The sequence below is a fragment of the Girardinichthys multiradiatus genome, chromosome 14, assembly GCF_021462225.1.
Source record: "Girardinichthys multiradiatus isolate DD_20200921_A chromosome 14, DD_fGirMul_XY1, whole genome shotgun sequence".
In the NCBI taxonomy this organism is placed as follows: domain Eukaryota; kingdom Metazoa; phylum Chordata; class Actinopteri; order Cyprinodontiformes; family Goodeidae; genus Girardinichthys; species Girardinichthys multiradiatus.
In genome coordinates this window covers 25901934-25914913 of record NC_061807.1, presented here as the reverse complement: position 1 = coordinate 25914913, position 12980 = coordinate 25901934, and the positions used below count along the sequence as shown (strand labels likewise).

The 12980-nt window shown below is 39.4% G+C and overlaps 1 protein-coding gene across 2 annotated transcripts; it reads right to left on the bottom strand.

Moving 5' to 3' along the window:
- Window positions 1–5395: 5395 nt before the first annotated feature.
- On the bottom strand, window positions 5396–12452 carry LOC124880061 (butyrophilin subfamily 2 member A2-like). Of its 2 annotated transcripts, XM_047384950.1 has the most exons (10): window positions 12208–12452; window positions 11984–12046; window positions 9517–9888; window positions 9156–9440; window positions 8972–9073; window positions 8829–8864; window positions 7602–7628; window positions 7304–7327; window positions 7171–7203; window positions 5396–7082 (listed from the first exon to the last, which is right to left on the bottom strand). In XM_047384950.1, exons 1-10 carry the CDS (start codon window positions 12209–12211, stop codon window positions 6490–6492), a joined length of 1539 nt encoding a protein of 512 aa, XP_047240906.1. In that variant the 5' UTR covers window positions 12212–12452; the 3' UTR covers window positions 5396–6489. The 2 variants fall into 2 exon arrangements, with proteins under 2 accessions (XP_047240906.1, XP_047240907.1); XM_047384951.1 differs by lacking the exon at window positions 11984–12046.
- Window positions 12453–12980: the final 528 nt, after the last annotated feature.

The following is a 12980-nucleotide window of genomic DNA, read 5'->3' as shown; positions in this document are numbered from 1 at the left end:
TATTTCAAGGGTTTATTTCTGAGTATGCTGTATTTAGCGCCAGCCACTTTTACCCGTCTGCTGGGAAAAGCATCCCCTCAGCATGCAGTATAAATACTCAAAGCAATATATGAAAGATCAGCATAAATAAATACTCCGTATAAAGTTTATACTGAGGTGAACCTATTCTGCAGATTGACTTTATGTACTAATTAGGTGACCTCTTGTGGCAATTAGTTGCCTGGGTTTTATTTAGGAATATAAATGCACAACACATGATTTTGAGGCCAGTGCATCATTTCCCTTCCACTTCTCCATTCAAGCACTAAATCCCCCCAAAATATATTGGAAGTTCGTGGTTATAATGAGACAAAATGTGTACAAGCTCAAAGGGTATTAACTTTTTTGCAAGACAGCTTCAAAGTGCAACTCTCAAACATTTTCTAACTTTTAGTTCCTTTAATCTAAATTAAGGCAGAGGAATGATTACAGAGATCAGCCCTGAGGCTCCCGTCTCGGATCGGATATCCTCGATAGAAGGTCACATATAGTTTTTATATCTGGCACTCCAATGCAATGGATGTGGCCTCCTTCAATGATTATCAGTAGACTATGTCACCATTGTGGTGTCTATCTGTTAGATTGTCTAGTAGCGGTTGTCCATCCTTAATCTAAGTGTGCTGTGGCTTTCTAATCAAACCAGTTACAGCCTGCTCTACTATCAAACCCAGTGCCCCAGCCTCAGGTCATTCATGACAACCCTTGGGCCATTTATCCTTGTAATGTATGTTTATGAGCATTCTTATCCTATTGTAACACAAGGGAAACATTAGAACTTATACTTTATTTCTGCATTTATGGTATAAATGGGAAAAACAGCTATGAGCATATTAATAAAGGTTATTACACAACCCAAAGCTTTTGAAACCAATACTTACAGTATGTATATGTAGATACAATGCAGTGTACCATGTGTTGTTTGCTGATTATTCACTTGACCTCCAAAAAGCACAGCAGGCTCAAGAGATGGGAAAATAACATGAAAGAAGCTTGTGTACACATTAGAAGTCTCCCCTCTGTGTGTGTCAGTGTCTGGTGCATTTATGGTTACATATGTTTCTTACCAAGGAGCCGGGCTTAATTGGGCCCCTTGAAAATGATCCCAATCAACACTTTGCCAGACTTACTCAAGGTCTTTATCAGAGATTTTTTTATGTAATTCCTTTTCATGTTTCACTATTCTCCACACATTTACACATTTTCCAATGAGATCATAATTTTATTTCAACAAACTACACTTTTAACACCAGTCATTATCTTGTTAGTATCAATATTAAGAGAAGAAAAATGTATTTTTACGCACCGCTCAATATAGGTCTAATATTGTTATTAAGGTTAGGTTACTTTAACGTCAATAAGTGATTAATGTCCAAATTACATAACTTCAAAGATTCTTAAACAATATTTTGAACAACTGCAGTCTAAATAAACATTTATATTTATTTAAAACTGTTCGGCTCAGTAATACAACCGAGTTCTTCAAGACTTTTGCTGTAAAATAATGTACTTCACTTGAGATCCTTACGCAAGCAATTTATGGACCTTAACATTGGTTAGAAATGCCACTTTTTAACATTATGTGTAATATTTGCCAGACTAATTAATGACTTTTTTTGCAGTGTTATTTTGAGGGGGCAAGGCTGTCTGCAAATGTAGCTACCTTCCTGGAGCTTTACGGAACAGCAGGAGTCTGTTGTGGGCAGCCTAGTTCACTGACCCTCGTCTACATGGCGATTTAAAACACCATCAGAACTTTCTCCGGATTACTGAATTAGTCAAAATGTCACTTATTGACCCAGACGACATCACTCCGTTGCTCCGGGACGATGCAAGCAGGTGAGTACAGAGTTCAGATGGTGAATTTTTACCAAACAGGAAGACATGAAGCCAACTCAGTAGAGTCAGTGAACGCTTAAATTTGTTAAAGCTTTATGAAATGATGCTGAATCATGAACTGTTATTGTTTGTGAGCAGTGATGACTCCCAGGACGAGGACTACAGAAGCCGGTGGAGGTCCATCCGGGTCATGTACTTCACCATGTTCCTCAGCAGTGTAGGTGAGGAGGACTTTTGGCCCTTTTTCCTATAGGCACACCTTGTCTGTCCAGTTCAACAAGCTGAGTGATCTGAAAACAGGTCACAAGTCTGCCAGAAATAATCAAATAAATCTCGGTGGTGTAAGGGTAAGAAGGAGACGTTGATATTTTGCAGAACTGTTCTTGGTTATAATGAGACAAAATGTGTACAAGCTCAAAGGGTATTAACTTTTTTGCAAGACAGCTGCAAAGTGCAATATTTGACTTTTATTTTGTTTTTTTACGTTTTCATTTCTTGAAGAGCTCTATATTTTAGCCAAATATTGACTTTCTTGTCCAAACAGTTTTAATAATGGGTCAACAACTACTAGTTTATGGTATGACAATGTTGCTATCTCCGGTGCAATAGATATGACGGGGATGGACCTAACAGAAACATATTGTCATAAGAGCAAAACATCTTGGTCTCTGCAGTCATGCAGTTCTCCCTGCAAGGTGTAGGTCCAGTCTCTGGAATAAGATGGATATTTGATGTAGAACTCCTTTTGATTTTGATTTCATGGTTCTCACCTGTCACACTCGGACTAACAGTTGTACTAATTGTCATAATCTTCATAGCTGACGAATAAGCAATTATAGTTTTCTACATCTTCAATTGGGACATTTTCCATGTCTTTAATACACCTGATGTTCCTTCCTTTAAATAAAACGAGACTCGGCCAACGCACTGACAGGTCACAAAAATCCCCCTAGAATAATAAATAGATTTGTCATGGCTTGTCATCGTGGCTTGTGGATTGTCAGAGTCATATTCCAGCTCAGACATATAAGGTTGAACCTCTTGTAGCAGGAACACACCCTATGAGTTGTATTTGCCAGTGAAAAAGTCCATCAGACTGGATGAAGATGCTTTAGAAACAGAATCCTTCAAAAGTCTTTTGTCCAGCTTACTGGTACAAAAACCAGGAAATCAACTTGAAACTGGCTTCGTTTGTCGATCCCAGTTGTCTACTACCATCTAGAGTCAATCCATAGTGTACTATCCCCAGTGATACTTTGTTGTTTTTGTGCTCTTTCAAAACCCCGATCTTAGTCCAGCCACCATCTTAGCACATAAATGCCTAGGTTGACTTTTTCACCCTGCAATAAATCGTTTTCATCCTTAGCAGTTGGAGTTAAAACTTTAGAGCACTTAGATCGATACCAATCATCAAACAATATAAATTTAACATTTTGACATTTTTTAAATGTAAAAACTCAGGTTAGTTTCTGCTTTTTGTATTATAGTTCTTCTTAAACAATGAGAAAATGTTTGTATTTACTTACACACTCTTGTGTTTTACCAATCTTATGGTCCCCCACATGTCTTTTTAGTCCTTATCTCCTCTGTTCTTCTCTTGAACTGAGCTCATTACAGGAATCCAGAAACAAATTTATCAAAATACAATTTAATCACATTTTGTAATAATTAGGTTGGGAACTTAAAAAATTATTTTTGCTTAGACTTCAAGCATAATTCGAACACCATGTTCTATGGCAAAAGGTGGTTTTCACGGTTATAGGTCAACATCTAATGTGTGGTCTTTTTTGCAGTTTTTCATATTCTATACATTGTTTTATTAATTCTCATTTTTATATTCTTACTCTGAATTTAATTTCAAAACATGTTGTAAAATCAACATGTAAAATTATCCATATTATTAGTAGCTACTAAAAACATTTAGTTAATTTTTCTTGATTTGTAAAGTAGAATTTATATAAAACAAAGATAAAAGATAGCAAACACTGATGCAATAGTGTTTTATGTATTGAAAAAACATGGTAAATGTCTTTATCACACAAAGTCCTGAAATTAGCCGTTACAAACACAAAATATTTACAAAGAGAGGCAAATAAAAGGTGAAAAACTGATGCACATTCAAAATAATCTCCACTTGTATTACATGACACTAAAAAAAGAGCTAGTTAAATGCTCCTGCCTTGTAAATTCTTACAGCCAAGACCTGCAGGAACTCTTTAAGTAACTGAGCTACCATTAAACAAATATTTCATGCTTTCCCTTTGCTGTCCTTAAAATCTCATTGTGTTTTAATGTTCTCCCAAAGCATTTTGGGCCTAGCAAGCTCGTACTCGTACTCGTCGTCTTCCGCTTATCCGGGACCGGGTCGCGGGGGCAGCAGACTCAACAGAGACGCCCAGACGTCCCTCTTTCCAGACACCTCCTCCAGCTCCTCCAGAGGGAGCCCAAGGCGTTCCCAGGCCAGCCGAGAGACATAGTCCCTCCAGCGTGTCCTGGGTCGTCCCCTGGGCCTCCTCCCGGTGGGACGTGTTTGAAACACCTTCTGAGGAAGGCGGCCAGGAGGCATCCAGTATAGATGCCCGAGCCACCTCAACTGGCTCCTCTCGATGTGGAGGACCAGTGGCTCTACTCCGAGCCCCTCCCGGATGGCCGAGCTCCTCACCCTATCTCTAAGGGAGTGCCCGGCCACCCTACGGAGGAAGCTCATTTCAGACGCTTGTATCTGGGATCTCGTTCTTTCGGTCATGACCCAAAGTTCATGGCCATAGGTGAGGGTAGGAACGTAGACCGACCGGTAAATTGAGAGCTTTGCTTTTCGGCTCAGCTCTCTCTTCACCACAACGGTCTGGCACAGTGCCCCCATTACTGAGGCAGCCGCACCGATCCATCTGTCGATCTCCCGCTCCATTCTTCCCTCACTCGTGAACAAGACCCCGAGATACTTGAACTCCTCCACTTGAGGCAGGAACTCCCCTCCAACCTGAAGAGGACAAGCCACCCTTTTCCGGTCGGGTACCATGGCCTCGGACTTGGAGGAGCTGATCCTCATCCCAGCCGCTTCACACTCGGCTGTGAACCGCCACAGCGCATGCTGTAGGTCTTGGCTAGAGGGGGACAGCAGGACCACGTCACCTGCAAAAAGAAGAGACGAAATCCACTGGTCCCCAAACCAGACCCCCTCTGGCCCTTAGCTGCGTCTAGAAATCCTGTCCATAAAGGTTATGAACAGGACCGGTGACAAAGGGCAGCCCTGCCGGAGTCCAACATGCACCGGGAACAGGTCGGCAATGCCTAATGCCTAGCAAACTCTGAAGGAATAATATAGGGCTTTTTCACTTTATCAATCTACAATGAAAGCTGAGTTGGAGAAATAGGGTTTGACATGCAGCAAATATCCATGTTTTAGCCTCAAAACCCAAACCAGCTCAGTGAAGACTGAAGTATTTTACAGTAGTGATTCTATCTACTTTATGAGCTTCTGAGCTGGCCCTGAAAAACTCTTAAACACAATAGACAGAAGTATTTAACATGTTAGGTTAATTCAAACTCACATTAGCATACAAAAAGTCACAATGATAGCAAATATAAAAACTCTAAGAGAGAACAAGTACATACATTCTTTAGATTGTAGATAGAATAGGCAGCTTTGTGTAGCTGATCATTCATAACATATTTATGACAGTTAATATAAAAGTTGTCTTAGTACCCTAATGAGTAACATAAACAAAAAAGGTCAGTCAGTTTTATAACAGTTTAGTACGCTAAGCTTAGTGTCAAAGTCAAACATGTTCATCTGAACTTCATTAAATCACTTGAAAAACAGTAGAAAATCAGGTTAACTATAACTAGTTAATATTCACTTGGGAGTGCCACATATTAAAACGTCGTATATATATGAATCTATACATAGACCAAGGACAATAGTACAGTTGTTGTACCAGTCAAGAAGAATAATGTAATACTCAGAGAAAGCAATATGTGTTGATTGACTGATTGATTGGGTCGTTGTGTTATCAGTTATGAAACCGAGCTTTAAAGAAATGCAGATTTAAGACCAGAGGCTGGCACTGGTGATAATAGAGAAATAATAATTCATATTTGGAGAAACATCACAGAACTGATCAAATTTTCTTTGGAGCAGAAGGTTTTCTTTGTTGGATTTATCTGAATTCAACAGTTTTTAGAGTCTTTTAGTTTTGAAAAGGTAGTCGACTTTAACTGCAGAAACAGAAACTCCACAAGTCAAACGATAGAAGATGTTTAACATTAATCAACACGTTGTCTTAGTTTGAATCACCCCACTAATACCAGCTTTAGCAGTACTGAGTTTGGACGGACCCATTACTTACTGATAAACAGTTGGGTCATCAATAAATGGTAACCAATGAAGTTGACGTGAATTAAAGTTTTGAAAATTTACGTGTTTAGCATAAATTGTGTTTTTCTGTAACTATGTCCTATCTTACTCTGGGTCAGTGTTTTGTTTTTTTACCTAAAAAGGCTCCAAAATGTATGTTGTACTTACTGTAACTATGAGTACAGCAGGTTCATTTTATGTTACACAACATTTTCTTTCAATTTACCACTTTCTGCCTCTGAGTTCTCAGTCCTACCTCAATGATTCGGCTCAGCGTTCTGTAATTTCTCCACCTGAGCAGTGTTATTTGACTGATCTAGCCCAGATCGATGTAATACCGCCATAGGTGATGTATCACCTTTACCAGGGTTAAAAAGTGGGAACAGTTCCCCGGTGAATTTAGTTGCCAAAGATCCAATCAGACATTTACCTTCCACATTATAAAAGGAGAGTTTTCCTTCATCGCAGTCCAAGTGCACACCGACCGTTTTTAGTCTTGACTGGATAGGGAAAGACACCTCTGCTTCAGTGCTAAACTGAACAGTATGCTCCTGGTTGGGGCAAGAAGACAGGAACCAGAAACCATTTTTTATGGTTGGAGGCAAACTTTCATGATTCGGGATTTCTTGTCTATCCGTAACTCCGACCCACCAGGACTTCTTGACGTCTACTTTTTCACGCGCTAAGGAAACCTCCCAGTAGTGTTGTCCAGAAGAGAAGCCAGGTTTTCCTCTGACTGCTGTGAGACAGGTAACTCTGTCTCCATCTGGAAACGTAACATGGGCATCTCTCAGTATAGAACCCTTGATTATTACTAGCTGATTGTGTTTGTCCTCCAGTTGAACATTCACTGTTAAAGATTGAAAATTAGATTATAATCAATATAATCATACGGAAAAATGTTAAATAGGAATATTACTAAATCAATGTAAATTTACCGTAACATTTTGAAACCTCTGATAGAGGTGTTGCTGGACAGAAAAGCAAGAGGAGAAAACATCTTATTAATGTGGTACGTGTTATAAACGCTCTGTTTCCACTTTCTGACAGCTTGAAATACTGTTAACTTACCTTCAGACAAAAGGGGTTGACTCTCTGAGGGAAAAATAAATGCGGTTTTAGCTGTTTCTTATCATGAATATGAGAATTTTAAAATAACCTTACAGACATTTCTAGTTTGAAAAAGATGAGATTGGTGTAGGACACTCCACCAATAATCCTTACTGAGATTTAAATAAAAATCTGAACTCAACACTATAACAATGAGTTGATGTTACTAATGTTCTTCAAGCCTGCAAACATCTAGTGACCTTGAATGCTAAACTGACTGAAACAGGAAAAGAAGTATGAATAATATTTTCTTTCTTACCTTCAGTGCTGTTCTTTCGTTTTGTCCCTGAAAGACAAATGTAACACTTTAGGATGTGATTCCAACCAGTACCTCCATTATAAATCCAGTATGACTCATTGTCATTCCTGGTGTGTGGAAGGATGTTACACAGTAACTTTTAGGATAGTTTGATGGTTAAAGAGGTTCAATTTTGGCATCTAGGTGTACAAATTAAATCTAATTTGCTAAAACTAAATGTATTCATTTGTTCATTTTCACAAATTAAAAAGAATGTAAAAAAAAAATCTATTGTAAAACCAATAAGCAGTTTGTAGTTACCAGTTTTATTATTACCCAATGAAAAATGACTGTAGAGAAAACAAGTGTGAACAATATGATTGTTACTGGAACTCCTATTATGTGATTAAGAGTTGAAATTAAAGAAATAATACTGACATTTTCATTATTCTTGTTTACACGTGTACGCATGTTAAAACAGATTAAGGGGGTTTGTACAAATGGCGGTGAAGTGATTTCTGTCCCAAAAAATCCCAAATTACCCATGAAAATCCACACTTAATCCACATAACATGTGTCTCTGTGCAATCTAATGTCAAAGTTGTAGACTATAGCGCTTTGAAAAAACATTTTATTCCAATTAACTTTCTCAGAATTTTTTCAAACCTTGAACTTCTATGTATTTTGGGGGGAATTTTAAGTGAAGGGAAGTGAAATAATAGACGGTTATGTTTCTACTCATAAAAATCTGAAAAGTGTTGGACCTCTGAGCCCTTCACAGAACTAATGGATTTATAATGTGATTATATTATACAAAGGTGGAGCATTCTTGTTTGTTAGATGACTTCCAAATGAATTTGTTTGCATCATTTGTATTTTGGAGTAGTAGAGTAAAAGGGGCTCAATACAAATGTATATCAATCTTTTTAAATATTTTTTTTTTTCAAAAGATTAAAAAACCATGTTAACGATGTCCTTCTGTACATCGTTGTATTGTGTGAAATCCCATCAAAAACACTGAGGTTTGATGCTGTGATGTGACAAAATGTGAAAAAAGTGGTGTAAATACTTTTGCAAGGGACTCTCTCCACCATCTCTTATTTTTGATTTTGATTTATCTTTTTTTTACGACTGTGGTAACAAACCTCATGGGGTCCTTTTAACGTACTGGAAGTAGAAAGACCTTTGCAGAAACTATGTAAAAATGTTGTAAACAAATATGTTTACTGTATCTGCGGTGTTTCTTACCATCAGGTTCGTCATTTCCTGATTTGTGCTTATTAGCTGAAACAAAAACATATCACAAAGTAAGAAATCGGTACTCCTTTTCATGTCAACGTGTTGTAATGTTGCCATCTATGTATGCTCTCTAACTTAAATCAAACATTTACTTTTCTTTCTGAAGTACAGGAAGTACAGTGCTCCAACTGCAGCTACTCCAGCAGCCAGAAGTATCCCAAAGGCCAACCATCCAGCTGAGAAGGATCCTGACTCTAAAGGAAAAGCAAACATGTTTTACTACACTTCTATCTTATAGGAAACTAGTAAAGTCAACCTGAAGGTGATACTAGGTACCGTCTTGGAATGATGGAGACGTTTTCATTCTGGCACTCTTTGGCACTTCATTGGAGAGCCCAACAGAGCAGGAGACCTCAAATGAACTCGGGACGAGAAGCCAACTGTGGACTGAATAAAGACCAGCGGAGTTTTTACCAAACGACACATCAGCAGGAGTGAGAGCTTCTTTCCTATCTGACCAGCGCAGCTCAGGCTTTGGCAGCCAGCCTTCAGATTCACAGCTCACATTAACTTCATTATTGTGTTTCATTACTGCTGAAAGGAGAGGGGGGCTTCCAGTTTCTGGAAGAAAAGGAAGATGATCATTTGATGTTCCTTCTGTGTGATGTTGAGCTTATTCTGTTTTCATGGTTCTTACCTGTCACTCTCAGACTAATAACTGCACTGTCGTAATCCTCAAAGCTGCTGACAAAGCAAGTGTAGTTTCCTATGTCTTCAACTGTGACGTTTTCCAGATTGAGGCTGACGTCACCTGTCTTTAATCTGCCTGATGTTCCTTCCTTTAAGCCAAACGAGACTCGGCCAGCGTACGAAGCTTTCTGGGATGTATGGTCAAAAGCTTTTGTCTTATAAAGCAGGATGGGAGTGTCAAACTGATCCCTCTCTCTGTACCAGCGTATCTCCAGATCCTCTGCACTCTGAGAGGAACTGAGCCAGCAGGGTAAGGTGACTGTATGGCCTCGTTGGACGGAGATTGGAGACCTAACAGAAACCGTGAAAGACCCTGAAACTGAAAAAGAAATCTTAATCAGAGTCATCTTCTCATTTTGTTTTAAACCAAATATCCTAAGTGTCAGTCAGTCATTTTCTATACCACTTCCTCTATACTGGGTCGCGAGGAAGCTGGTGCCTAACTCCAGCAGTCTATGGGTGGGAGGCGGGGTCCACCCTGGTCAGGTCGCCAGTCCATCGCAGGACAACACACAAACAACCATGCACACACTCATTCACACACATCTATGGGCAATTTAGAGAAACCAATTAACCTAATGGTCACGTTTTTGGACTGTGGGAGGAAGTCGGAGTACCTGGAGAGAACCCACGCATGCACGGGGAGAACTGGCAGACTCCTTCCAAACCCAGGACCTTCTTGCTGCAAGGCAACAGTGCTACCAACTGCGCCACCGTGCAGCCTATGTCCTAAGTGTTTCAAAGTAAAGTGCGTTTTTTTGTAATTATGTATATAAACAGTGTTTTTATAAAAGATTACGACAAGGATGAATTATTGCAAATGTGCTTGGTATCGATCTGGGCACCATGACTGTTAAGTGTTCATCAGAGGGGGAAAGAAACTGTCTCTGTGGCGGCTGGTTTTTGCAAACTGCGCTCTCTAGCGCCAAACTGAAGGTAAAAGTCTAAAGCATTTGTGTACAGGATGTGTGTGATCTGCAAAGATGTAAGATGCCCTTTTCCTGACCCTAGACCTGTACAAGTCCTGGACAGAAGGAAGGTTATTACTAATTGAATAAGAAATTGAATGTTGTTGTAGCTCATATTATACAGGTTTCTTCAAAGAGAAATTTCTTCAGAGCCATTTCTTGTTAACTGCAGACTATGCAAAAGCATAATATCCCACAAGCCACCAAAGTTAAATGTCCAGCCTTCTAGTTGCCCATATTTATCTCTATAATAAGCTTGAAAATAAATATATTTTATAAAAAATAACGTAAGACACATAAGCTAGGGCTCTTATTTTTGTGGCCCATGTATGCTATAAAATTCAACTAAAAACCAAAGAAATCTTTTAAAAGGAAAAAATTCTATAAAAAAGAAGTGCAACAACCTGGTTGAACCCTGAACCTTTAAACTGGTAAAACACCTTTTGACTCCCTTTAAGCATTAAGTATTTTTTGGTAGGAGTATTTCATCATCCCACTTTTTTGATTTGACAATATTTGCCCACTGTGCCTAGCAAAGGTTTTTCAAAACTCTCTGATTGTAAAGATACATATTATCCACAGCCCTCTTCAGGTAACCCCTGGACTCTGGGTTGGGGCTGTAAGTTTTGACCACAGAAAAAAAGTTAAGGTTGAAGCTGCTGTATTTTTTACATGTTTGTTAAAAGTGTCACTATATACCGACAGTAGAATATGACACAAATAATTGGAAAAAAAAATCAAGCTCCTTTGGCTCCTCCCAGTGGTCCTACTATATGCGTTCCTGGTCAGAAACAACCAATCAGCGTACAGCGCATATGTCGTTCAAGGTCAAGATTGCCAGTGTACTGCAACTCTCCTAATGGCTGAGAAACATCCTAATAAACAATGTTTCGAGTGGCGTCTGCTCAGGAAACGAAGACACGCAAACAGCAGAAGACCGATGACAAAAAGCAAGCTAAAAAGAAAGAATGAGCCCCAGCCTGAAATAAAACGAAGGTAAAACTAGTGTCTTTGGCAGGTTCCGCTGTAGGGAGGAGCTGTGGAGGGAAGGTTGTAGCACAGAAGAGCAAGGGAGGAGGAACCTGCAAGGTGTGTGCTTGTTCAAATCTTCAGGCAAAGTCCAAAGCTTTAAGACCATAATACCTGTTAGATGCAAGCTGACTAGTGAATGTTTGTTGTGCAATGATCAAAAAAGTGAATGCATGTGGTTATGAGCCCACTGAAAAAACATGCTTAAATTTAAGGGTTTCTGCTTTTTCAGCAAATCTCCAATAAAAGAATAAATTATCTTTTTACACGCCGTTACCAGGAGTATAATAAATCTGGCAAACTATGAATTTGCATAGAGAAGTCATGCAGAAATAGTCCCCTACGGTTAAAAATGTTGCTTAAATCAGGTATGTCTCGGGTCTGCGAGGAGGTTTACAGTAAAACTCAGGGACTCACCAGGAGCTGCACAGCTTGGCCAAAAAAGAAGCGCTAGAAACCAACAGTGAATCAACCGATTATCTGGGACAGGGGGGAAAAAAAAATTATTATAAACGACAGCAGCAATTGTAGACAAACAGGATTTACACCTCACAGCTCGGCGGAGAGAGCAGTTTCGACCCAGCAGAAGCAAATCTAGGCAATGTTTACCAATTAAGCTGCAAATGTAAAACACGGCCTACCCATTGTGTCTATGTAAATCCAAGGTGTCAGAAATATATCCGCCAAAAAAAAAAACACTCGGAGGTGGATTCTTCCTGTCGACGAGGCGTTTTAGACGCGATTCAAGTCCAGGAGGTCGATCCGATCTGAAACCAGTCTTTAGTGGCCAAACTATCCGAAAATAACGAAGCAATGAGTCGCAACATTCAGAAAATTGCTGGTACTTTCACTTTCGATCTTCACGTTCTCCAGAGTGGTACTTAGCCCCGCCCCCTTTGTGCCCTCATTCCACACTTTGCCGAAGTATATTACCCACAATTCACTGCTGCAGATCACGTTCTGAGCAAAAACCAAACACAACTATCAATGTAACCAACTATCAAATCAGAATAAGAACTAGCGTAAACTTTAAACAGCAAGCCGACGAATATATAGATTTTTTTACTGGTTTTCCAGGCTCAACATTGTAAGATACCACTGGGTTCAGAGTGAGTCTGGACAGTCAGTAGGTCATAACAATGAAGTTACCTTTTAAACAAACACTGGCGCGGTGAGAGTCTGGGGTATAAGCCTCCTTCGCTTCTTGGTCTTTATTCTCCTCAAAACAATTGCTTGTTGCAGTTTTAAATAGTTTTTTTAGCAGCAAGATAGTGAAAACAGCGCTGGTTCTCGCCCGTTTTGATGTTGCAGTTACCGTGCAGAGGTGCAAGTCGATAACGTAACCCCTACTGTCCCAATTCTCCACTTTTGCACGCTTGTAACCTGCGCACTTCAACCCCTACGTGCACTTGTA

Excerpts from the sequence above, each read along its gene's own strand:
- LOC124880061 (XM_047384950.1), bottom strand. Across the intron at positions 8,865-8,971 it reads CCTGTACTTCAGAAAGAAAA|CTAATAAGCACAAATCAGGA; the intron begins GTAAATGTTTGA and ends TTTTTGTTTCAG. Across the intron at positions 7,629-8,828 it reads AGGAAATGACGAACCTGATG|GGACAAAACGAAAGAACAGC; the intron begins GTAAGAAACACC and ends TTTGTCTTTCAG.